Source organism: Poecilia reticulata, chromosome 9, assembly GCF_904066995.2.
Source record: "Poecilia reticulata chromosome 9, P_reticulata-male-v2, whole genome shotgun sequence".
Classification (NCBI taxonomy): Eukaryota; Metazoa; Chordata; class Actinopteri; order Cyprinodontiformes; family Poeciliidae; genus Poecilia; species Poecilia reticulata.
This window is the reverse complement of record NC_088838.1, coordinates 29,323,890-29,350,332: the sequence shown is the minus strand read 5'-3', so window position 1 is coordinate 29,350,332 and position 26,443 is coordinate 29,323,890. Positions and strand designations below refer to the sequence as shown.

Sequence of the window (26,443 nt, the reverse complement as noted above, 5' to 3'; positions counted from 1 at the left end):
CAATGGAGGGTATACTTTTCCTTACCAATTATCCCCTCAAAGTCACCTCATGTTATTACTTGCTGCAGTTATGAAATGAGTTACAATGTATTATAAGTCCTGGAGAAATTACGCCTCAATTATCATTTCCTAGTGTTGTTATAATAGGTGTGCAGTCCGCCTCTGCTGAGGTAAGGTGTGTTGCTATTTCTGAAAATATGAAAACTTTATGGTGCAGCAAACTTTTGTTAAATCTGCAATATCCTAATTTACCTATGCTTAGGTTTCGTTTTGAGTCTAAAACTAATGAGATGTTTTGTCCTTCACTTTAACTCACATTTAATTCCTAACTGCAGATAATCTGCAGACAGAAATGTTTAGTCGGAACAAACTTCATGACAAGATGACAAAGACAAATTGTTCTACAAAATTGATTAAACTCAGCTTTGGCATGATAACATCTCCCAGAAGGATGGAAGCTGACAACTTCTAAGTTACTGGTCACTTATAATTTGATGTACATTTTTTAATTAAAAAGACGTTTTGAAAGTAATATATCAGCTTATGTCTAAAAATGTTGTAATTAGAAATATCAACCACTGCAGGACAGTCCAGAGTTAATTCAACTAATCTTGGGTGGATACGATAACCTTGAGAAAATAGTTTCATACAAATTTAAAACAAAATGTAACAATTATTTCTACATACCTAACATAAAATGAAATATTGATTATGTGATGTAATAGTGGTTATATTGTTATTAGAAACACATCACTCATTGTTTTCCAATGAACACACTTACACACTTGTTAAATCTGTATTTGTGCTTTTTAAGGTTTGTACTTTACTTTTCTGTTCTTGAAGAGAAAGCTGAGTGTAACAAGCTGTTTTTATTTGGTTAATTAATCAGCCTGAATTCAGCTGCTTGGCAGAGATGCTGCTTATGGTTTGCCAACTATCACTTTTAAACAGCCTTAACTTATTGAGAGCGATGGGTGGCACCCCTTTAGCGTGTACGCCATGTTTTCTGCATTTGGAAAAATGTTCAAACAGTCACATTTTACTTTCTTGTAATTAAAGAAGAAATGTATTTAGCAACAAAAAGATGGGGGAATGGTAGTGCTGGATTACTTCTGCACTTTCTTTGTGCTCTCATTCAAAGAACGTTTATCGGCAGGAACAGTAAATCAGACATTTCTTTTGCGGTTTTGAAAGCAATAAACTTGATTCACAATTGTATAAGGGTAATAAATTGTGTGTTTTTGATATCCAGTAGATTTTAAACAGAGATTGTATCTGTGAGTAGCTGCTTTTTCAATAGATGTGAATGTCAACATTTAGTATTCATATTCACAAAATGAGCCACAATTTTGTAAATGTTTTGTAAAAACTTGGATGCTTTATATCAACATAAAAGAAACAACTGTGTATTGATCAGTTTTCTTCAGAGGTTTTGGTGATTATTTAATCTTCTCTTCAGTTACGTCAACATTTTCACGGTGCAGCTTGAATTTTGTTGCCTTCCGCTTAGACAGGAGTGTGTTTCTAATCGCGTAGTATATGGTTCACCATGCAACACGATGCCCGACTGCTGAGCTTCATCGTGTTAACATATTTTTCTGATGTAGATGATCAACTTTGGTGTCCATCTACTGTGTCTGATCAGTTGATTCTTCTGTGTAAATCCTCCTATCTGTTTCTCTGATTTGTATGTTACTGTCCTGCTTCCCCTCAGAGCCAAGAAGAAGACAAAACCCTTGAACCTTAAGATTCACAGCAGTGTGGGGAGCTGTGAGAATCTGCCCACGCAGCGGTCACCGCTCCACACCGAGCGATCTTTGCGATCCTTCTTCTTTCCGTCTTTCATCCCTTCCACACCTCCCGTTCATGCTGAAACACCCTCTGCAAGTAAGTGAGCGCACATTATAAACCAATCTTACATTTTATTATCGGTTCATGTCAGCGTTTTATTTTCTGCAAAATGCCTTTTGCTCTCTGCAAGGTTAAGTCACAGACATTATTTCACTGTGGGGATGAAAAATGCTCTCAAGTTGAGAGTTTATCCACAATTGTAACTTCAAATTCATTTTGCAGGATAACCTGTACACCTGTGCACAGAATGTTTAAGCAAAGCTTTTCAGGGTTATAAATGAACTATGCAACTCTATTAAAACCATGTTTTGCACTTTGCTGTGTCCATTTACAACTCACAAAAAAATTATTCTTTCTATCAATCTAATGTTTGTTAGAAAAACTTCCACTGCAAAGCTTAGTTGGAAAATGGACCATATGGGGAATCAGGCTGTTCCATTACGGCCGGAGGTAGTGTGTCGCTGCACACCGGCAGCCTTATTGGTTGATGCATTATAGGCAAACTGCGGAAGCCATTAGATTGAGGAGGAGATGGGAAAAGGCAGAAAAATAGAGAGTAATGGAGGCCCTGTCAATGAAACGAGTGATGTATGGCTGTGGCTTAGTGTTGGGAATACTCTCTGACATAACCAACAGGGATGTGGGGCGCAGCCATGAATAGACGCAAGCAGAGGCATGGCAATGAATAATCAATCTCGACATGCGTAAGACAGAGAAAAAAAAACAAACTTAAAATCATAAAATAGCTCCAGACATAAGCAAACACACTGCACCATTCTGAAGTGTGTGTTAAAATTCAAAACTCTAAATGCACACTGTTAGTCAACAACATTTCTATGTGCAATGTCATACACCCATCAATCAATCTTTACTTGTTGAACACGTTCCGTTCATAACAAGAACAGCACAAGAGGGAAAGAAAACCAAAGAAACCAAAGAAACCACTTCCCCAAGTCTATTTTTTTATCTTTATATCTTTCAACAAAGTAAATTCAACCCTAATTTATGTCTTCGTTCGTGAAAAAGCAGCAGCTTTTACCTTGTCGAGTAAACAAGGTAACGGTCATGCAAAACTGCATGTGGTTGTGTTTCTCTTCAAGATTAGTAAGTTTTAGATAGTTTTTACATCAGTAGCCTGCAAGCCTCATCTCTAACTGATCTGTCACTGATTGTCATGCAGGCAAAGGTTCAGTTTATCCAGCATGCATGAATGATGCAGTTCCCATGAACTATATCTTTCAGGCTGCTACCTGCATTCATTCACCCTTTTTCTAATAGTTCAACTGGTCCCAGAAGTTAAATCTTTAAATGTATGCAAAGAACAGAACAGAAAAACAGAAAACAAATGCCAGTTTAAAAAATGATGGTACATTTATGTAAAAGTAAGGAATGATTCATAGATCCTGCAGCACACCGTTGAACCTCGATTTCTACTCTGAACTTGGAAGTCAGTCGCAACAACACTCTTTTTCTAAATCGTTAATTGTTACCATAGATATCCAGGATTGACAGCTGTATTTGCAAATATGAACTTCTTTGTTCCATTAGAAGAAAAGCATGATTAAGAGCCTAGAGAACAGCTAATTACTACCTCTCCGAAATCAGTTTGTCAATTGATCCCTGGAAGCAATTATTTCAGAAATTAGCTAGTAACACTTCTTGAATAAGGAAAAAATTCAGTTGCTCTGCTTTAGTATTTGTACCTGTTTTTGTAAAGAAAAATGGAAAATATCAACCAATGTATAGATTTAGTTATTTTCCCATTTCATCTCATGAGGAGACGGAACTTATTCCCAAGTAAACAGTAATGTTTCTTGGTTGTACTCTAACTTTAATACAGGAATGTATCAGTTGTGAAGTTAATAGCACATAAATATTGCAAACAAAATATTATTCTCCAAAACCATGAACCCGCAATAAAGCTGTGTCTTGTAAGTAGACGTGCTTGACATGTAATTGGCATCAAATAGCAGCTTGTTCCAATTTAATCTATTTTCATCAGAAAGGCCAACAGTAATTTTATCTTTAACAAAGAAAAATAAAAAAATGTTTCAAACTGTACAAATTGCAAATATACTAGCCTGCATTATTGACCAGACAATTCTCAAGAAAAATCAGAAGCATGCTACTCTCTGTGTTGCACACATAAGTGTAGTTTTATGAATGAACAGAAATTAATTTTCAGTTTAGACACTCTGCTTCTACGCTCATTTTTGCTTCAATTTTGGAAAAGAGTTTTACAAGAGCAGAGTGTTGTCTGCTCTTGAGTTGGGTCAACCAATATAGTAAAAGTTAATTGATGGTGTACTCTGACATGGCTTTGTAATGCAACAAAAGAAAACTTTCGCATCTGACCAGTCAGGACATATTTTTGGTTAGATGTAAACAATGTGGCACAGAAAAAATAGAAACGTCCACATCGCTTATTTTGGGAACGGCGCATGTGAGTTTGTGTTTAAACGCTTGGATGAGCATACGGCCAGTGTGTGTGCAGCCCGGTCAGCCAGGATAAACATCTGTCCAGGGTCTAGTTTGGGATTATAGTATCACTGCCATCTCGTACGTCAGAAATCTGCAGCCAACAACATTATCCCTCGTCCCTTGAGTCATGTGAATCAAACAGACAGAGGATCCACAAGATTGGCTGAGGTGACCGAGACCACACGCTGTCTGCTCGAGATGAATCAATGCCAGGACTAAGCTGAGCGCTATTGTGAGAATACATTTATTTTCCCACCAGGATGCACTGCTTAAGATCGTATGTGGATAAGATATGATGGAGGATTAATGGCACAAGTCGTACAGTTTAGCTGTAAACTGTATGAGTTGCTACATTGTTTATTTCTGAAGAACGGGTGTAGATAGGTTTGTGGTCAATCTCTAGATAGATTACTTCTGATCTCATTTTGATGAAAACACTCGTCTCCACATTTATTCTTGCATCTGGTTGAAAAAAGTGATTACTTTAGAGGAAATCTAGATTTTATTGATGTAACACAATTTAACATAAAAAATAAAAAACTAAAATCCAACCAGTAGTTGGGGTAGAGTTAGACATTAAAGGGAAAAAATATGTTAATAATAGAGTTATTTTAAAAAATATTAGTGGTGCTTCACTTCTACAATTATTTGTGCAAACCAGTTGGACACAATTTTTTCTTCTCCCATACCCTCATGTACTGCGTCTCTAGGTTTCCACTCTGACGTCATTCTCTGACTAACTTTTAAAGATTTTTACTTTCCACATGTTAGCTTAACTTGTGACCATGTTAAGTTATTCAAAACATTCAGTAGCTTTTGTTTCATCTGTCAGTAGGAAGAAAGTGTGAAGAAAAGTTTATGGAAATTCACATAATAACCATCCAGTTTCCCACCATCGTAACTGAAGGCTAAACCACATATTTCTTACTTCATTGGCATTTTTTCGTAAGTGGCTAAGAGGAATGTTCTATGCTGTCACATCAAAGTTATTCCCCAGGGCAAGCAGCAAGTCAAAGATGATCAACTAACGAACTTAAAAAGTTCAAAAGTTATCGGCCTTACATTTACGTCAGAGCAGCAAAAAGGCATTTACCTTCCAACACATTCCTTCTGGTCTTACGTCATTGTCTTTCTAAAACATTTCAGATCAATGTTTTAATTTCAAAATGAATTTCAAAACCAAGCAAAGATAAAAGGAGTAAAAACAAAATTACATTTTTAAATGATAATTTTATGTACTATTTGAAAAAAGCTAACCAAATTAGTTTTTATGTAAAAACAACAACAACAAAAAAAAGTAATTCCTCACTAATCCTAATAACCGGTTCTTCATAGCAATGACTGTCATTGAGTCAGGAGTGGCAATAACTGTGGCGGGGGCTGTTGTTTACTCTTCCTTTTGGTCACAAAGAGTGACACACATGGGCCATATTTGGAATCGAGCCTTACATCTTGAAAGCCCTGCATGGTTGATTAGACTCGTCAGCGTGTCTGTGAGCACTGAGCGAGCTTTTCTGACATCTGCATTCAAAGTCACTCATCCACATTTCTCCGTATGGTAAAAGATGGCTTACAGTAGAGTGACCAGTGGATTAAGGTTTCCAGCAGATATACAGTACATGAATCATAATGTTTTATCTGGCAAATTTAGCAGATGGCCAATGAGTACTACTTTGCTACTCCATTGTGTTTAAATCTTTAGGGCATATTCATTATTTTGCATTAATTTCACTGTTGAAAACATTTAGTGCTAACTGTAATGTTACAAAACATGCAGCTGCTTTAGAACTTGTAGTGTTTCGTTATAAACAAAAGATTTACTTTGCTTTAGTGAGAAAGAACAATGTTTTTTCTCTCAATGAGTGATCATTAAATCTTGAATTTGGAGCAGAGGCGATTTACCAGAGATTTGTTATTTCAAAACAAAAACAGAGGTCACGTTTTAAACTGTTTAACATATTCTATTAGCTTTTGGATGTATTTGCTGCATTGAAAAATGTGGACTTATCTTGAAACTTGAGATTTCCAAAGGGTGGCCAACATTTTCACAACCAGCAAGTTTAAAACATTAAGTAGACAAACTCCACTCCACATTATTGTACAGCTATCATGTTATCTGTTAAAGTCTCACTCTGTGTTGAAAAGTAGCAGCCATAATCAGCCACCAAAACGTCTAAATATGCAGTAGAAACTCCAATTTCCTTTTATTTAACATTTAAGATTTGTGTTTTTGCTCTGAGGTAAATTTAAACCTCTTGCTGGCAGAAATAGTTGAATTTGAGTCTTTTTTCCTGCAGCAACAGCTTTCACTTCAAAAAGTGTCTTCACTTGAAGGATCTGGCTATTTTTGCAATGACATGTTCACTGATTGGAAAAAATATCAGATATTTGAGATTCCAGCTGATCAGTTACTGGTCAAGGTTGATCAAACTGAAAATTGGCTGAATTGGACCACCAGCCTAATAAAAGCTGGACCTAAAAACCAAGACAGCGGCAAAGTTAAGGTGGCAATGTAAGAGTGGTGAAAAATATTCTTTCTGAGAGGTTTGATGATTGTAAGCTTAAAGCTAAGCTCCTTTATTACATCCAAGAAACTTAAATGGTACAGGATCACACAGTGATTGACAGTAATAAAGGCACTGGAATTAAAAAAAACTGAAAATGAGCAACAATCTCTCCTATCTGTATTCAGGTGCAGGTCATTAGTCACAGTACAAATACGGTTTCTAAGTGCTATAAAAGCAGACGAAGTGGTTAAAAACATTTTTATTATTCATAAACTTTATCAACTGTGGAAAGATAACTGTCTGCCAAAATCCTGGGATAAAGGACAGTTTGACAGCATGTAGCAATTTAAAGAAAGGAAGTTCATATTTAATTTCTTTAAGACTGGAAGAAAAAAAAAAAACTACTGCTGAGACAGTTTTCAAAGTTCAACTTCTGGTGAAGTTGAACCTTTACCTTTACGATAAAGGTAAAAGAATATTCTTTCATGCTACCTTATAATATTATATTTTGCAATGCAGATCACTCAAAAGTCAGCCTAATCATTATGATGGTTTATAGAGTCAAGTTTTTATTTAAAGTTAGACTTGACTATAGTTTGCTTGACCTTTTTAAATCGTATTAAGCCTTCAATATCCCAGCAAACTGTGAATTTCTTAAACACATTAAAATACAAAGTGAAAGATTAGTCACCCAAAGATCCAATACGTGTCTTTTACTATGCAGTTAATGTTTAGATCACATTTGACTATTTAGATTAATGTGAGGCTCTGAAATATTCTTCTTAAGATCTTCCAAACAACAGCTGCCAGTCCATGGCCACTAGTCGGGGATCTCTCGTCATTAGAGCCCCTAAGCTTGTAAGACACTATCCTGTTTCTGCCTTTAGCTGGAAGCATGCAATTTTTGTTCAAAGTCTTAATAACTCCTTCCATTTTTTAACTATTGGTCTCTAGGAGTATCACATGAACATTAATTCTAATCTCAGGTGTCCAAACATCAAACAAACAAACAAAAAAAGAAGTTTGCAAGCTAATTCTCTTGTTTGGTGTTGTTGTTTATCTCCCATGATCCACTCAAAGTTTAGTCAGTTTTTGTGGGTTGCTTCAGGTGATAAAATAAATCATTGTTATGTGGTTGTGAAATGTTATGGTGACCACAGAGACACATTTATTTGTGTGCTGCTCACCTCTTGTGCCCGAGGCTGTTTGAGCCCACACAGCTGGATTAGACAGACACCCTGGGTTGTGTCCACTTGGACATCTAGTTCTGGCATTTTACCAGCACACCTGCTCCAAAGCTAATGTGGACACGCATAAGATGGAAGCAGAGAGGGAGGGAAAGAGAGTGTGGGAGTCTGCAAGTGTGTGCTTGTGGATATAAATGGCTTAAATGTTCTTCAAGCGCTTTTTGCTCAGCTCAGTCTTTTATATTTCTACATGTATTCCAATGACGTCACATGCTCTCTTTAACCTCGCAAAGCTGATTTGCAGTTGCATCACGGATCTCCTAGCAACCAAATCTGGTGCCACATTGGAGGCCCCTTCTTGCATTGGCAGATAAGTAATTGCTTTAAATAACTCCTAAAACATGGCAAAGGAAAAATAAAACAGACTTGGAAGACCTGTTAACTCTGGTATCAGTCCAGCAATGCAGCAGAGATGTGTTGCTGTTTACTAAAATGTTTCATAGAAAAGAGAAGGCTGACGTGTTGACTCACGCTTGGAGTGCTATACATATGTCTGAATATATTCTAAGTAATCCAGCTCATTGTCTATCAAGCGATCAGAAGAGCCTGGATAGCAGGAAACTGGGTTTCCATTCTGTTCCAGGTGACACTTTAGCCGTCATTTGAAAGGAGCTGCAGTATTAGCTCAGTAAAATGTTTTATGAGTGTGAAATTCCACTTTATACAAGTGGATGGCACTGAGCAGTGGTATGAGGTACTCAGGTTAAGACTTACCCAACCAATGACTTTTAGAGGATGAGGGGTAGCCTTTTGAGGACAGTGAGATTTATATTGTTGTGTTTCTTAGTCATCCAGGACAAGATACACCCAAGTGCTTAAGTAGAAGCAACTAAACTCCTTTTTTTCTTGAAAATGTTTCAACTCCTAAAGCTAGCTTGCATTGTTGAAGTATTTAAATAATCTTTGAAAAAAAATTACTGTGATGAATAAGAGATAAAGGGGTAAACGAGTTTGCCCCTGAGCCTCCATATGTTCTGTAACTATATATATTACATTGTGTTGATATGCTGGTCCAGCAAATACATTAAATTCAGGGATAACCTTTAACCTGCAGCTTTTAATGCTGGCCATAAGTGCAGGGCATTTCACTACTCAAAAAAAAAATATTCAAAGTTGACTGAAATAAGAATAGGCCCTATAATCAAATGTTTTTGCGGTACTTGACCATTTTTTAATACTTGCAAGGATCTTGGACGTCATGTGGGATTTTAGCCAACAAATCTTCATGCGTCTTGTTGACTTAATAAAGGTTTAGCTGCAGTTTGAGGGTTGCATCATAATTTTTTGCTGGTAATAAGTAGCCAAGATAAGACAGGGGATCTCTTGGGAACTCTGGCCAGGATGCTTAAGCATCTGTTTAAACTCAGGAAGATGATGAACATTACTGTGCTGGTGTTCCTTATTAATCTTAGTTATTAATTTAGTAATTAATGTAGTTATTTTGCTGTGTAAATATCAGGATTATGTCCCCGAACAATACCCATCCCAGGTCATCAGCAAAAGTTGCTTTGCTTGTTGCTCAGCTTAGAGACTCCAAGACTCTCGATTTCCCGTCACTCAGGAAGTCTCTTCAAAGCCACGAAGCCTCTGGACATCATCTGTTTCACTCTCCCTGCCTCCATTTTATTGGCATGCATAAAGTCGCAGTGTCAATGGACTCCCACTATCTATACGATCTGTAAAATTAAATGTAAGTGCTACGTATTCAGCCTTTTCAATGCTGCCATCTCTTTATTCAACAATTTCAGTGTCATTTGTGTATGTGTGTGCTTCTGTACTTGTTTGTCAAAGATGATAGCACAGCATTCTGCAAAAGGGCTGATCGGCGTGTAGCTGTTGCTATAGCAACTGAGCAACCTGGCTTTATCTCTTGTTCATCGGAGTATGTTTTTCTTCACTTTACACTGGGGAAGAGGGGGAAAAAGTCTATTTTCAACCCCATTCTTAGTTTGTGTTTTGCTGCCATCTCTGAATGTGTTTTGTTTCGCTTTGGAGAAATACTCATTAAAACACATAGACGGAAAGCGTTGTGAATATGGTGTGCAATAGCCTGTACAATATCGCTGATATATAACACTCATGTAAAATAATACAGCACATTGTGCAGCTAACGCCCCCACATAATTTTACAGTCCTGCTGAGTTTTTATTTTGCTCTCCATAGCCCACTGTAAGGATATGAATATGAATATCTTTGAGTTTAATACTTATGTTAATAAATTTATGCCAGCTTCCGTTTGAAAGCTTAGATTTAAGTTTTGCATCTTGCTAAATTTTTGTTTTCTGATGTTGAGCTGTTGCTTGTTGCTGAGATCGTTGTCTTTAAAAACAATTTTTTGGGTTTAATTTAAGTTCTGCCAAGTATGTTAGTCTTCTCTTTGAGATTGATGAACTTAATGATTGCTTTATTTATGAATATGTGAGTAATATAATCAACTAAAATTTACATAGATGTTTTGCAATTTATTTGAATACTATATCTTTTTACTTTTGCATACCTGCAGTACCTTTCTCCTCTGTCAGAAACTGTAAAGTTTATCTTTCAGTCTGCAGGGGACCCAGCTCAGTTAAACATTAAATAAGTATATTTAGCTCTAAGTAGGCTCCTAGTGGTCTCTTTACATCTCACATTTGTACACAAATCTGTGCTTTCTTTAACCCATGTGCAGTCAGAAAATTGTGTTTTTCCACCATATTTTATTTTGCATGTCTATATCAAACATGCTCAGAAATGAACACAACCAAACACACAAACCCCATTCTTAACCCCGTGACATAATGTTTGTCATTTGACAATTTGGCGGAGGAGGGAGGGCCATGAGAGCCTTGGCTTAATTAGGCAGAGGACAAATGGGAGAAGATGGAGGAGGCCACCCTTGTCTGGCGCCTTGGGGTTTTTAAACTCCTACAGGCTCATCAGTCACACAAACAATAGCTCACATGCATAAACTCCGGGCAGACCCTAGATGCATTTCATAGCTTGTTTTGTTGTTTTTACTCACTACAGCATATGTCACCTTTGTGGAAACAGACATTTGTGTGATTTTATTGCAGTGTTTTAGAAATGTGCTGTTTGTACATTAAATAGCTTTACATTGAGCTTTTTAATGACTGTAATAAAGAGAGACTGAGCATTAACATGAACAAAACTTATGATTTATATATATATATATATATATATATATATATATATATATATATATATATATATATATATATATATATATATATAAAATCTTCTATTAAGTTGAAAACAAATTAGAGGAAAAAAATGCACGTAACAGCCTTCTCACCTTCTCAGAAGTATTCTGAAAACTTCCCTTCAATTTTTCCACATTGTTTCTTGTTACCTCATACTTGCATACTTCAATAATATAAAAAGAGTAAATTGTATTTTTATTCAGCCCCAATCAATATTTAGAAACTCAATTATAACTGCAAGTTTTTTGAAGTATCTCCTTACCAGTTACTCCTCATAATATATAACCAGTATGTTCATACATATACCCATAATCTCTTTTTTTTTCTTGTGAACTGAGACTATAAATGAACTGAATTAAATTCTTTAATTTTGTTAAGATATCAAAAAACGAGTAGGAGTAAATCTCATCCTTCACATTGTGTACTAGTCAAAATTGATATTACTTAGATATTATTGACTACAAAATATGAAGCACTAAGTAAAAGATTATCGTAACTGATCATTTCTGTGGTTTTTGATTGTAATATTTCAATTTAAATATTACTTCAAACATTTAAAGAGTATTTTGGGAAGAGACTAAGAAAAAAAGGCAGAAAAACATATAATAAAGTGAACAAAAACTATACAACAAAGCTGCTCAGTCTTCATTGATTTAACTTAATCCAAAAAAGTTTGGGCAGAAGTATAAACTTATTTCATCTTTACAAGCCATATGAATTAAATGCATTTAAGTACAAAACTTGAACAAATATTGTTGGTGTGAATACTTTTGTTGTTCTTAGATGCAGTGTTTTAGCTTTCCTTGAGAATTATTTTGATAGATGCTCAAAAAATACTATCATGTTACTGAATCTGTTATTGCCTTGATTCAGCAAAAGAAGTACAAACCATTATACAATGACTAACATATTTCTCATACCTACAAAAGACTTTAAAAGAGCCTTCTAACATGCCCCATCGATGCCATTTAGCTTTCTCTTGATGCAATTTTGTCATGGATGTCTCCAGTTGCTATGAAGGTATGCTACTTAGCAACCACATTTGAATAGATTTAGAGTGGAAGAGCAGAAAAGGAAACTCTGTTTACCTTTACTCCAACAATATGAAAGCTGTTACAATGAGATAATCGTGAAGTGCAACTAAAGAATCTGAAAATAATCTTTTTTTCTTAGATTTGCTGTCTATCACAGTTTATTCCATCATACACTGACTGTTGGAGTAAAACATTTCTGAATGATAGTGCCAAAATTATAATTCTTTAAATGTGCTACAAGAGTTACAACTTTAGAGAAGAGGCTTTGAATATAGGTACATGGCAATATGTTGCATATCAAGCATATGCATTTTTCTAAAAACTAGATTTCTCCAATACCCTGGAGATTCAACCACTTGTGCAGGACTAGCAGTGCCCTCAAAGACTCTTGTTGAAGATAATGTCAACAGCACACTCATACATATACAGAATGATAAATAACTTCAGCCCCGCTGTTGACAGGTCAAGTCATCTGCCAGTTGCCAGCCAGGCCGACAAGAGCCAGATGATGTCAGTTCCCTATTTTATTAGGTTACAGAGATGATTGAGTGTAATTGAGCAATGCATCGGAGTGCAGAGAGAAGACATCAAGCCTCTGGAGAGACTGGAGGTGGAGCAGAGGAAGGGTGTTTCAGGAATCAGGAAATGCTCGATGGCACCAGAGCCACGACATTATCATTGTCTACAGCAGGTGATTATCAGCAACCTGGGGATCAATTAATCAAATCGATTAAACTGCTTACAAGATTAAATATTGGCAACACATTGTTTATAGGGGATTACTGAGTTGTTCTGACAACAACAACAAAACCTACTTGATACTGGGAGGGACATGACGCTTTTGGGCAGATGGTATTTTGGTTTGAAGTACAAATTAATGCATTTGAGAACGGCATGTGTTTGAGCAGGCAGCTGCGGTAATTCAGGCAGAATATCTAACAAGGTTGTCTTGGTATGTCTTGGTTCTTTCTATTAGTAACACACTAAGCGCAGTAGCTTCATGCAACCACCAGGGCCAAACAAAAACCTCGAAGCATTTTTAGATTTCAATTGCCTCTTTCTGCCCCATCGGGTAAATACTTTGACCTGTATTATTTATCTTTCTCTAAACGACTGAAGTGAATTTTGAACTTGAAGGAAAAAATCCAGCAGAAATAAAAGCCTTTAAAATTCACAAAATAAATAGCCACTGCATTTGAAGTTTTTATGTTTAAATCCATCTCATTTCACACAGACCCATTTATTGGACTGCAGGCATTTTATGCAGCGAGAAAAGAAGGTCCAGGGGCATTTATTCCTTCAATGTTTTATCTTTACACTTCCCTGATTAGTTGTTAGTTTCTGTACTCACACAGAAACAAAACACTTTCAAGTTTCCCAGAATTATGTACTCCTGGAATTCATTTCTAGCTAAAAGCATCACAATACTCATGAATAAATTTACATAAAGACTCACAAAAGAAAAGCATTCATGTCTGACTTGCATAATATTGTTTTCTTGCCATCTTCACTTCTTCTGATGTTTTTGTCAGTTCAGAGTTGAAGTTAATCGACTAGCGTTTTGAAGGAAGATTTAAAGTAAACCTTTAATGATATTAATATGTCCGCGGTTGGTGCCATAACTCAGGACTTCTACCTGAAACAGGTGTTGACTTGCTTTGATGTTGGGTGTCTCTGATACCTGCATGAGTAATTTCAAATTAATTATTTGCCAATTGTCTAGATCCAAAACCTTCATTTTTTTACAGCACTGTCTTGCACACCACATGCTAAAAGTACAGTGCAGTTCAATGTGGTTTTGTCAAAAATATATGGCATATTGCTAAGTGTGGGATGTGGAGGATAGGAGGATGTAAGATGTCCATTTCAGTGACCTGTGTTGGGGGAAGTAGCACATCTAAAACATTAGGCCACTTTAAAGCGTTTTCCTAACTTTATTTGCTTTCAGAGTTATCTGTAAACCTATTGGGTACGTTTGCAGTTGGCTATTGAGCTGATTTAATTTTATGCTATGAAATAGTTTCATTCTGCAGAGACATTAGGGCCACTTGTTGACACGTTACAATCTTTAAGGGCAACTTTGTCAGATGAGGCTGACAGAAAACATACAGTAGAAGTTTTCTGTCTGCCTGCACTGATAGAAAACATGCACTAAACTTAAAAAGTTTTTGTCTCTGATGAGACAAAAATTTCTTCATCTTGACTGAATCATTGCATTTTCTTTCAAGATTTTATACATGAAGTGTATACAGTCTTTTAGCTCCTAAAGGGACATTCCATACACATACAGAAGTTCAGTGCAATACTTTAGTAATCCCCCATCGCTTTATTTTCTTCCAAGTTGTCAGACTTTCTTGTAAACTCTAAACGTGATGCTTTTCAAAAATGTTTTCATGTTTGCTGAAGGTCTTCTATTGGACAATGTGCACTGTTGGACCGCACATCATATGCAGAGTCAAAAATGAAAATAAATATCTAATCGCGATGAACTTGGTTGAAATAATTTTTGATGGTTCACTGTGCAGTATGATCTATAACTTTGTCAACACTGTTCTACATAGTTATTTTGTTATTAAATCATTGTTACCCCTATCTTAGTGCACAGCTCCACAGCTAACAAACGCACCCAGCGCTGTTGTGTGGGCTGCCATGATCACCATTCAGTAGGAGGTTACACATAGATGTACTGCGCTGCTCAGTCTCTGCAGGCACTAATGGACCATGCGAAAGACTTTTTTGTGAACTTCTATTTAAGCTCGAGTTGCTCACAATGGACTGCAGACAGCATAAAAGTAGCCCAATAACTAAATGAAACCTGTGTGTAAACTCACAGATCGATTGGATTGTATTATAGAAAATATTTGATTTAGTTTTCATTTCTAAGGCTTAAAAGAGTGCAGCACACAGAGAGCTTGAATTATTATTTGCCGCTGACACATGGTTTTGTGTGCTAATGCATATTTAATTAAAAGTTTTGCTGTTTCCTGTTTTGCTTTTATTAAATTTTCTCAAGAGTCTTACAAATGTCCAAACCGGAAGTGAATTAGATGACAACCGACTTGAAGACAGGTTAAAAACACAAAATTCCATTAATAGCTGCTTTGTGACACTATTTTCTGGAGTAGATGTCATTAGTTTAAGAATTGAAAGCATAGTTTGTAACTAAGGTGGTCAATTTTCTATTTTCTTTCATTACTTTACTTAACTGAATTCGTATGTCTTGCCATCTGGGCTGCTGTAGTCATGTTGTTATTGTTTTAGTTGTCTTTGTCCGTGGCAAATTTGCACATACTCTTCGGTAATCAAAGTAACTAACAAAATGTAATAGTCAAAACATATTTATGTTAGAAATATTATATTTAGATCAGGGCTGCGCAGCGGCACAGTTGGTAGAGCTGTTGCTTTGCAGCAAGAAGGTTCTTGGTTCGATTCCCGGCCCCGGTCCTTCTGCATGGAGTTTGCATGTTCTCCCTGTGCATGCGTGGGTTTTCTCCAGGTACTCCGGTTTCCTCCCACAGTCCAAAAACATGACTGTCAGGTTAATTGGCCTCTCTAAATTGTCCCTAGGTGTGAGTGTGTGTGTGCATGGTTGTTTGTTCTGTGTGTCTCTGTGTTGCCCTGTGACAGACTGGCAACCTGTCCAGGGTGACCCCGCCTCTTGCCTGGAACGTTAGCTGGAGATGGGCACCAGCAACCCTCCTGACCCCACTAAGGGACAAGGGTGTAAGAAAATGGATGGATGGATATTTAGATCAAACATACTGGTTGTTGACGCTGTTTGTGTCATACTGTTGAAGATTGACTTACCAGTATACACAGCTCATAATCAGGTTAACTTTTCTCTGAAGATACTATTGTACTCTAATAGATAGAGAAATAATCTCATAGTAGTTTGTTTTCTCACTAAATGTGACAAAATGCTCTCTGCAGGGTGAAAACTTTATAACTTTGTGTCAAAATTTTGTATCATTTCTACCAATTTCTGCCACATAATGAAACCAGTATTAGATATCTCCTTCTAGATTTCAGAATGGATAGAAACTGTATGCATCAATAACCCTCACATCCAGTCTGAAACCTTAAAGCTGCTCTTTGCAGTTTGTGCGTAGGAGTCAACTAAGAAGGGCCTCTTTCAAATTTCAATTTCAGTTCATACTTTTCCTAAACGTGTAGTCTCAAGGGACCTTTACAAGAAAAACAAGTCCAGTTTGTATACTATTATGAAGAAGCCATCTTTAGTCAGATTAAGTTTAAATCAATTCAGTTCTTTTCCATTAAATCCAATCATGTCATCCTATTAAGATCCAATTATTTACTGTCCAATCCTTTCCAAACTAAAGTATAATATGTGTTCGATTTCATTGTGTCATTTAATGTCTATTGGTAAGAAGATTTTAGAGGAAGCTGAATCAACTGGACCCAGTCAGTTTCTGCGTGTTCTGGAACAACACATACAGAACTTCAACAATACCACTTTGAATAATAGTTTAGGGAACCAGTTACTCCTGAGCACCATGAAAACTGTGTGTTGATTGATAAACTCACAATTGCTTTGACTATATTTGCTGTGACAGTTATTTTCAGTTGCTCGGTTTTTTCACATGAGGAGCCCAGATCTATTCATATAGTATTATGACCACATTTGGCAGTTTGTCCACTTAGCAATTATGGCTGGAAACAAATTAACTAGCTGTGGATCTGTGGACATCCCAATGAAAACATAGCTGTCAGTGGTATGTGACCATTAACCCTGTCATCAATTAGGATTTCGCCAAGACATCTAATTTATTGTGACATCTTGACACTCAGTTGTCTGAACTGCTGATTACAGCTGAGACCTAAAGGTTGCTACAAAAGCATGTCCATACTGTGAAATGCCATATGCAATAAACAAACAGTGAATACAAGACATTTAGTCAATTCTTCATAGATGTTCTGTCAGAACTACCATTTAAAGTGGAAAAAAAAAATATGAAGACCTTGCTCTTTCTTTCTTCTTTTCTGTAGACACTCTTTCAGTGCCTCGCTGGTCCCCACAGATTCCCCGAAGAGATTTTGGAAACTCAATAAAACACCGGTAAGTCTAAAGAAAATTGCGTGTTCTGGAGTGTTTGAGGTGGTTAATAAATAAGCTCCAATTTACGTAATACAGTGTTGCAAAAAAAAAAAATGTATTGGCCACCGAAGTGACTTCTTTTGTTTTTGCTTTTTAGTCACACTCAAAATGTTTGCTATCAAACCAGTTTTAATATGAAAGATAACAGTATTAAGTTTGGAAATCATTTTAATTATTACGAGAAGAAAAACTATCCAAGCTTACCTCACCTTATGTGAACAAATATTTGTGCATGAAACCTAATAATTGGTTCCGCCATCAAAAACTGTGGTCTGACTGGCATTTAGTTTGTCGCTATGGAGAATTTTTGGCCCTATTTCCTAGCAAAATTGTATTAATGCTGTCAAATTAAGATCTCTTTTTTTTTTAGGAAGCATAGCCTGTTTGCTCTTAAGCTTAAGTTTGCAGTTTGACAGAGGAACATTGGGATGACCAATAAATAGCCTCTTTTTCTTTAAGAAGCTCCAACCTTCTCCAGCAGTCCGCCTTCAGCACGTCACCACAACATTGTATCTCCAATGATGCCGTTCACAACAGTACGCAGGAGTGTTGAACTGATAAGTTGCTTGTATTTTTAAGCCCAGCAGATGCACAGTTCCACCAAGTGTTTGCTAACTGCTGCTGCTAATCTGAAGGAACTGAGTGGGAGTCGCAGGGGAACTCTAATGTGGGAGCTCTGCTGGATAAATAGGCGGTACATTGTGCTAGCAGGCGCCTAAGTGCCCCTGAATTACTTTGATTGAATCAAAGTAACACTCTGCATGTTCTTGATGAGGGAATGATTTCATAATTTGATATAAACCTCAAAAAATTGATTTTGCAAAACACCTTCCCTTTAACACAACAAGCTATTTGAATTCCATTTGTCTATTTTAAGATTTTCCTTTTTTCTGTGTTTTTCAGATAAATGCATGTGTTTACACTGCCACCCCCTCTTTGCTGAAAGATAATTTCGTCATGCAGAATCTGACCTCACTGTCCTACATAATTGACAGTCCGCTAAAACATTCTGTCAAATGGAATTGGTTGGAGTGAGGTGTGACTCATTTGAGGCAAAGGAGGGGTCTAATAAAGAGATTTTGATTCTGTCAAACTAGATTAGTCACCTGCCATTAGCCAGCCAGCGACACCACTGGCGTCCAGGCGTTGCATCAGTAAATACTGCCAATTGTCACAAACGTGTTTGGAACGGTCAGTCAATCTGCGCAGGGAATTGGTTCTTGCTGCAGAGCACTGTGGATTTGCTTGGGAAGAGGCTGTGTTGGACTCTAATCATGAACACAAGCTTGAAAACTCCCAATCACTCAGACTGATCGTTCTATTGATATTAACCCTGTGACCTCACTACTGTGCTTCAGATTGTCTGTTCGTTCGACTGAGTTTAAAAAAGATGGAAAATGAAATGGGCCCAAATTAAATCAGCAGGTGAGGAAATTGCAATGGTAAACACTGTTATGCAAGAAGCCCCTGCTGGTGTGTATTATCCTTGCATATGAAGAACCAGGCAGCTTGCAGAAACTAATTGTGAATTAATGAGCATTTATAAGAAGGCAAAATGCCTTTTTATGATGAATGGTTTTCTATAGCTCCAAAGGAGTTTGATATGATGATACCAACTTTATTGTGTCTTTTCTTACTTGCAGGTTTTCCACCAAGTACTGGATGTCCCAGACATGCATAGTATGTGGAAAGGGAATGTTGTTTGGACTAAAATGTAAAAACTGCAAGTAGGTATCATGAATATTTGACAGCTTTCTCTTAAATTTCTAGTAGTAATTGAGATCAAATCCCACATTTTTATTAGTTATGTTTTTTTAAAAACAAGTGAACCATATTGATCTTTTATTTCTTTTAACTGTGTGCTTGCTATTTGTATAACCTCTTTGTTTTCATCTTCATTACATACATTTGCAGTTCGTATTTCTTGTCTGACAATGTTAATGTTAATGCTTCCTGTTTGCATAAGTTTGAACTCTGAGTAAATATTCAAATGGCAACTAATAGGCACTAATTTAGTCTCTGTATTCTGTTTGCATATAGGCTGAAGTGCCACAACAAATGCACCAAAGAAGCCCCACCTTGCCATTTATTGATTATACAGCGAGGCGGACGAGAATCCCTCAAAGGTAATGTATAATGCTTAACGCATACATTGTCTTGATAAAGACTGCTATAGACATTTTTACTTTCACAGTGCAAGACAAGTAATTATGAAAGATTACAGAGTTCACGGAACATGCCAGTCTTTGTCATGTTCCTGTTTTTCCTCATCTCATTAACTTTACAAAGGAACATCATACTGTAAAGCCTTGGGGTAAATGCTAATTTTTCATGGAAGTTGGAACATTTTTATCCTGCATGAATGCATCTTTACCTTAATTTGTGTCGCTCCAGGCACATTTTAATTTTTTGATTTGTGTCAGGCTGTTGGTAATCTGGAATAGGCCCTGTTTAGTAATACCCAAAGCTGAGTTTGTTACCCATATGTTTTTCAGAGTGAGAAATAAGGCACTCTGTGCCAGAAAATTCAGTTGATTCTGCAAAAATGTTGATTATTAATGTGTGACAAATTAAACCTGTACTAATAAATTATTGTAAAGAAAAAAAACATCACTCAATTATTATTTCTATGCATTGATATGTAAAGCTTGCATCATATAACTTGATATCTTCTTTGGAGGAGGAAGGTTGTTACACTGGCATTTGTCTTATATTGCTTCAGCTTTAATTAAATTGAAAAATGTTTTGCACTGCTATCACAAGATAATTATTACTTATCCTTGTTTAACAAGCGAAACAATATTGCTCGTCATGAGTCTATTTTGTTCAGTTATTTTTCTAGTAAAGTAAAGTTTGAAGCATCACAAGCTGATACTAAGTACTTGGTTTGCTGAATCAGCTGCCCCAGGTGAAATCTAATGAGTGAGCAGCTTTGTGTTTATCGAGATATGCTAACTTTGTAGGTTCTGAGAAACTTCTTAACTATTCTATTAAAAGAGAGGAGATGCCTACACTCCAGATCCATATCTACTCTCCCCTCATAATTATTCATTTGACACTCCCCCTATTAATTACAACAAACAAAATGTTCTAGACTGACTGATGAATCAAGTCTGTCTTGAGCAATGATTTGGATGATGCACTGCTTATCCTGACACTAACATCACTGAAAACTAAAAACCCCTTTGTCTTCTCCTGCTTTTCCTCTCTTTTTTCCCCAAATAAGATCAACAGGGAACGATTCAAGGTAAGAAGCTCTAATTGGACCACTTCAACAATGCTTTTATAAGAAATGTGACACTTTCATAATAACATAAACCCCTTAAGATCTTTTTTTCTTCATAATGTGAGCATTTCATAACAAGTGGTGAGATTTATTTTCTTTTTTAGATAAGAAGCAGTGCTTGACTGATTTTCTTGAAGTTATTAAGCAAGTGTTTAAGTTTCCCACAGAGCTTAAGTGTTTCTCTGCTTTCATTTTTTTTTTTTTTTCTACAGTAGCTCGTCTGGTACGGACTGAATCAGTGCCATGTGACATCAACAATCCGCTCAGGTACACAGACCTGCACATCAGTCAGACGCTCCCCAAAACCAACAAAATCAACAAGGTAGGCATGACAAATAAACTCTAAATTACATTGTTTGTAACCTGTCCTACATATCACGTTCTATCACTTATGGGAGCGGGTTATGAGTCATTGTTTTTTCTCCGGGGATAAGGAAAGGGTACAAAAATATCTTTCAGCGACATTGATGTTTACACAGATGCATTTGCTTTCACACGCTGAATGTTTGGCAGCTCAGGGTTTATGTTTAGTTCCTCTGGAATGAAGTTTATCGTATGTTTCCCACTGTGCAGCTAAAAGTGAAGGTTTAGATTGAATCTGTCGATAGGGACATGAAAACAAGAGCTTCAATAGTACTAAACCTTGTGGGCTATTTTACCAGTAGAGCATTTATAAATCTATTTTAAAAATAATTTTGGGTTAAACTTTCTTCAATTCTACATATCGATGTGATTCCATGTGTAAATCATGTAAGAGTAAACAGTCGACCAATTAAATTACCAATTCCAGAACCTTCATCGTGAGTGTGACACGTACCGTATTTTCCGGACTATAAGCTGCTACTTTTTTCCTACGCGTTGAACCATGCGGCTTATAGTCCGGTGTGGCTTTTCTGTGGATTTTTCTTCAACCACCAGGGGGCTCTTTAGCAGGAAGTGAATCATTGGAAGTCAAAATTGGAAATCAAAGAAGAATGTGCTAATTTTCATTTAGAACAAGCAGTTGCTAGCAGAGGAATTTCTTCAAACTCATATGATGCAGCTTTTAAGTTTAGGGCTATCGATCTGGTAGTACTGGAGGGAAATGAAGCTGCTGCACGTAAGTGATCTGGTGATCTGCATCTTTAAAGGCCTGACATGTTTTAGCATAACAGTCTTTTTCAAATGGTCAGACTGATTTTATTGTGTCTGTGAGAAGCTATTTTTTTTTCTTTTGTTGTTGTTTTGCCACTGCTTTGTTCATCACTTTGAACCAGAGTTTTGAAGATATTTATTTCAGGGGCATGATTGATAATTGTATGAATTCAGGGATTTTTTCCTGTCTCTCTCCAGGATCACATCCCAGTCCCCTACCAACCGGACTCCAGCAGTAATCCATCATCCACCACTTCCTCCACTCCATCCTCCCCGGCTCCTCCGTTGCCCAGCAGTGCTACTCCGCCATCACCACTGCATCCTTCTCCACAGTCGGCGCGGCAACAAAAACAGTTCAACTTGACCGGTAGGAACAAACAAAGTTAACAAAACATGGTTCAACTTCATGTCCAACTTAATGACCCACAAGAAGTGAGAGGTGTTCAGTTAGTTGGACGTAGGAAGTTTACCAGTATGTGTAGTTACTCTATCAGTAAAGCATTTCAAAAGATATAATGTATTAGAACACAGGCGACGGCTGCACAGTGGCGCAGTTGGTAGAGCTGTTGCCTTGCAGCAAGAAGGATCTGGGTTCGATTCCCGGTCCAGGTCTTTCTGCATGGAGTTTGCATGTTCTCCCTGTGCATGCGTGGGTTTTCTCCGGGTACTCCGGTTTGTACACCCGCTTTAAAATTAATGTTTGCAACCGTTTGTATTGGCTTCACTTCTCAAAGATTCTACATTCACTGTAATAAATCTCCTGGATAGGTTTATAAGTGACAAAAAGGTGAAAAGTACTACCTTTTGCTGCCTGTGTGTTAATACAGGCAGCAGTTATGATGTGTCTCTCAGAGGTAGAGTAAATTGCTTTGATTTTATATGAAGAAACGTGTCGTAGGTAAGAAACTTGAAAATGTATTTCTCATAATCTGTCGTTCTAAATCTTAAAAAGTGCAGGCAGGATCTTAAGCCCTGCCCAAACTAAACTTTTGTGAAATATATTTCCTTGTTTGAACCTGCTGTCCACACTCAAAGTTTTTGATAAAAAATATTTTCAAACTGAGAAGTTCAAAAAACATTTCATGTGATTTAGCATATAAACTTTCTAAAAACAGTGACATTGAATCCGACATGCACATAAGCAAACTGTGACAACAGTGGCGTGACTTCTTGGAACAAAGTAAAGGGTCATCTCACCTACAGCTGACTTTGTTCTGACAATTTTTCCAATAAATTTCAGATGTAAGCTAAATGTTAATGACTGAGAAATTCTATGCACTGTTACTGAAATGAGTGTGAATGTCTTTGTAAGAAGCCTAGCACAGCTTTAGCCATGCTCAATATCTTCTTTTTTACTTTGATGCAGTTAATGTTGACATTAACACAACCTTCTTTGCTTATTTGATTGAAATTCCAGTCAGAGTAGATGCAGATTTTCTTCAGAAATAAAATATTATAAGGCATGACGCTCAGACATAAGTTGAACATTTTGGAAGCCTAGACAATTTCTACTTTGCACAAAAAGTTGAAATTTTTGCTCATTTTTGCATTGCTGATTAGATTTTTCGAAAAACTTTTTTTTATCTTAACAGCATTCAAAATGCAGTTTTTAATAATTTTATTGAAAATGAAAATGCATTTTGTAATCACTCTGTGTATTACCCCATTAAAGCTCAGATTAGATCATTTAACTCTGGCTCATCTGTTTTTCCTCCTTCCACAGCCTCCAGTTACTTCAAATACAAGCAGCAATTCATCTTCCCTGGTAAGACCCCTAGTAATTTATCATTTTAAATCCTTCAGTGCTTTGAAACCAACCAATGATGAGCAAGAAAGAATGTTTTGATGTCAGTAGTCATTTTTTCTTTCTTTTCTCACCTTGGCTTGTTGAAGGCTGTTGGCTCCTACACCCACTCATGCTTGTCTCATTTGGGGTTCCTAATGATTTGTCAGAGCCCAGATTCTCTCGCTTTTGTCAGCAGTGGTACCATTCACCAGTAGCTCATTTGGCAGCCTATTACAGCTGGGAGAACCTGGAGAGGTTTTGGGGGGAAAGCAGACGGTGTAACTTGCAGAGATCTGTTTGAGGCAGGTGTTCGGAAAGCCGTGTGTTTGTGCTGTACTGCGGACAGAGTGTTGCTTATTGTCGACTCATATACTCTTTTTAGTGAAATTTATATTAACCGCCTTAATCATCAGCATAACAAAACTAGTTTGTCACTTTCTGTGAGAGTATTATGTGGAAATTGATCCAGTTTAACACTAATGTCATAATAAGTTTAATGCTGGTCCTCGTTTACAAAAGAAAACACAAACCACTTTTACAGGATATAAGGTGCCTAGTGGCAAGACCAGCATTGCGTTGAACGTTTTCGAATGTGAACATAATAGTTGTGATAAATCTGTGTGGGATCATTCATGTCACAGCATTCATATGGCTGAAATATAGAGATTTGTCACATAAATTACATATTGCATATAAATGGCTCAGATTGGACTCTGAGCGCTTGCAGTCCTTCTGGTTTGCAGGTTCTTGGAGCCAGTCCATGAAAGCATTCATGAAAAAGGAAAAACAGGTCCCTCTTGCTGTGAGGTGACAGTGCCAGCTTCTAATGTGCCATGCAACTGAGGGACTTTCTGCAGCTTGCACTTTGTCACAAATTGTCACAGTGTGTTAACACAGGCAGCAGTTATGATGTGTCTCTCAGAGGTAGAGTCAACACAAAAGCTGCCCTTACTTCATATTCCCTGTGAAATGTTGTGCTGTCAAAGAACAGAAAAAATAGCTTAAAACTTTACTCATGTAGCCTAATTTAACAGGTAACATAAAGTTATTAAATGTATGTACAGTTCTTAAATTATGAGGTGTGATGTTATGCATGTGACCTTACCTTACCTTACTGTTTAAACAACAATCTATTATTTAAACCTGTGTACATTGCTTATTACAATGATCTTTAAAAAGGGTTTTTATAGAAACTTGGTGATTCCAGGATGCCACTTTTTACTTTCTATCTCCATAGGTTTTTCACTTACCATCCTAGTAAATGTTCATGGTGCCAAGATAAGCATGTCATCCTCAACTAGCTTTGGTTGTCACAGCTGAAGTTAGTTTAATTTTGTTACTTTTATTCAGGCAATGGGCACATTTGGCAAGATGCTGCTGTTTTTTCTAATTAATGAGTTAAAAAATCAACACACAACACCTTTAATTGAATGCATGTTTTTTGTTTGATTAGTTTTTAAAAATGGCTAAGAGAAGCAATATCATGTCATATTAATACCGCAGGGAAACTGGAAAACATGCATTATTAAACAAAGGATCACTGACACTGTGACCAAAGCATACATTTAAAAAAAAAATGCTTCGGATATATATAATCGATTTTAGATCATTTTAAGAACATGTTTTTTCATAACATAGTCCTGCACTGAAATAAAAAAACTGGATTGATGTGTTTTTTTGTGTGAGTGGATGCCACTGCAATAAAACATGGATGTATGTTTTAAGGGATTTTATCCATCCTTAGCTGTGGTGCCAATCATTTTGGAAAGTCCTATTATGTAAAGTACAGTAAAATATTAACAGCTTTTTTTCCCTACACATATGCAGATACATGTACCATAACACACAGTGCCATGCTAGGCAAAATTTGAATGCAGACATTTTACTGCTGGCATGTTTGCGTCTAAATCTTTCTGTTCTGCATTTTTATTGAGAAAAACAACTCACCAGGTGAAATGAAAAACAATTGCTTCTTTTATTCAATCTCTGACAATATTATTCTTCAGAAATGACATCCATTTTATCAAAATACTCCAGTGTGTGCATGATTGATAAAAGGCATTTTTTAAATCTAGTTTTTTGTTCTTTTTAAAATCAGAAATGATTCATGTATTTACCTGCATAAATGTAATTTAAAGACGTCTTAGACTGGTTTGCAGATTCTAAACCAGGTTGTATAATTTATTAGAAATGATTGTAGACTAAGATTAAATCAAAACTCTTACACCATGTACAGTTCCTGTCTCAGAAAACACATAGCAGTTTCTCTCTATATGTTTTTTGGAGAACATGGATTTGTGTCACCAGCTTTGTAAGATCTGTTTTGCTACAGCCAAAGCGGCAGTGGCTGGACTCCATGTGCATAGTCTCTGCTGTACCAGGAAGTTTTATAATTTAGACTTCTGGGGTACCTACAGTCACCTACAGTCCAAGTGGATGTGATTAGGTTGTAGCCTTGGCATGACAATAATGTGATCGCTCCTTCTTCAAGCCTTCATTTGACAGAACCAAACAATTGTGCTTACCTAATTCATAGATAAGCTGAACTAATTTTATATATACGCATATATAACTTTGATTGCTTGGATAAATTATAAAGTGTTGTAACTCCGATGTCTCCAGATGTTACACCAGAGGCACCTCCCAGTAGAGCACCGCAAGTCATCCTGCATCCGGTCCTCTCTGAACAGGGGTGAGTAGAACACATACTGTTATCCATCCATCCCTTTTTCTCTCTCTGTCCTTGTCTGACAGGATACCGTGTCTCCTCCTCGCGCTTCTCTCTGCCTCTCTGTGACCGC

General features: G+C 36.8%; 1 protein-coding gene across 3 annotated transcripts in view; it reads left to right on the top strand.

The window, feature by feature from the left end:
- Positions 1–26,443, top strand: part of ksr2 (kinase suppressor of ras 2) — a 107,124-nt gene that overhangs the window by 46,356 nt on the left and 34,325 nt on the right. For all 3 annotated transcript variants that reach the window (XM_008417882.3, XM_008417883.2, XM_008417880.2), the window contains 9 exons: positions 1,715–1,887; positions 17,328–17,397; positions 19,080–19,163; positions 19,477–19,562; positions 20,663–20,683; positions 20,935–21,044; positions 22,055–22,223; positions 23,580–23,621; positions 26,265–26,334. In XM_008417882.3, coding sequence (XP_008416104.2) covers positions 1,715–1,887; positions 17,328–17,397; positions 19,080–19,163; positions 19,477–19,562; positions 20,663–20,683; positions 20,935–21,044; positions 22,055–22,223; positions 23,580–23,621; positions 26,265–26,334 — 825 coding nt within the window. The remainder of the gene's footprint in view (positions 1–1,714; positions 1,888–17,327; positions 17,398–19,079; positions 19,164–19,476; positions 19,563–20,662; positions 20,684–20,934; positions 21,045–22,054; positions 22,224–23,579; positions 23,622–26,264; positions 26,335–26,443) is intronic.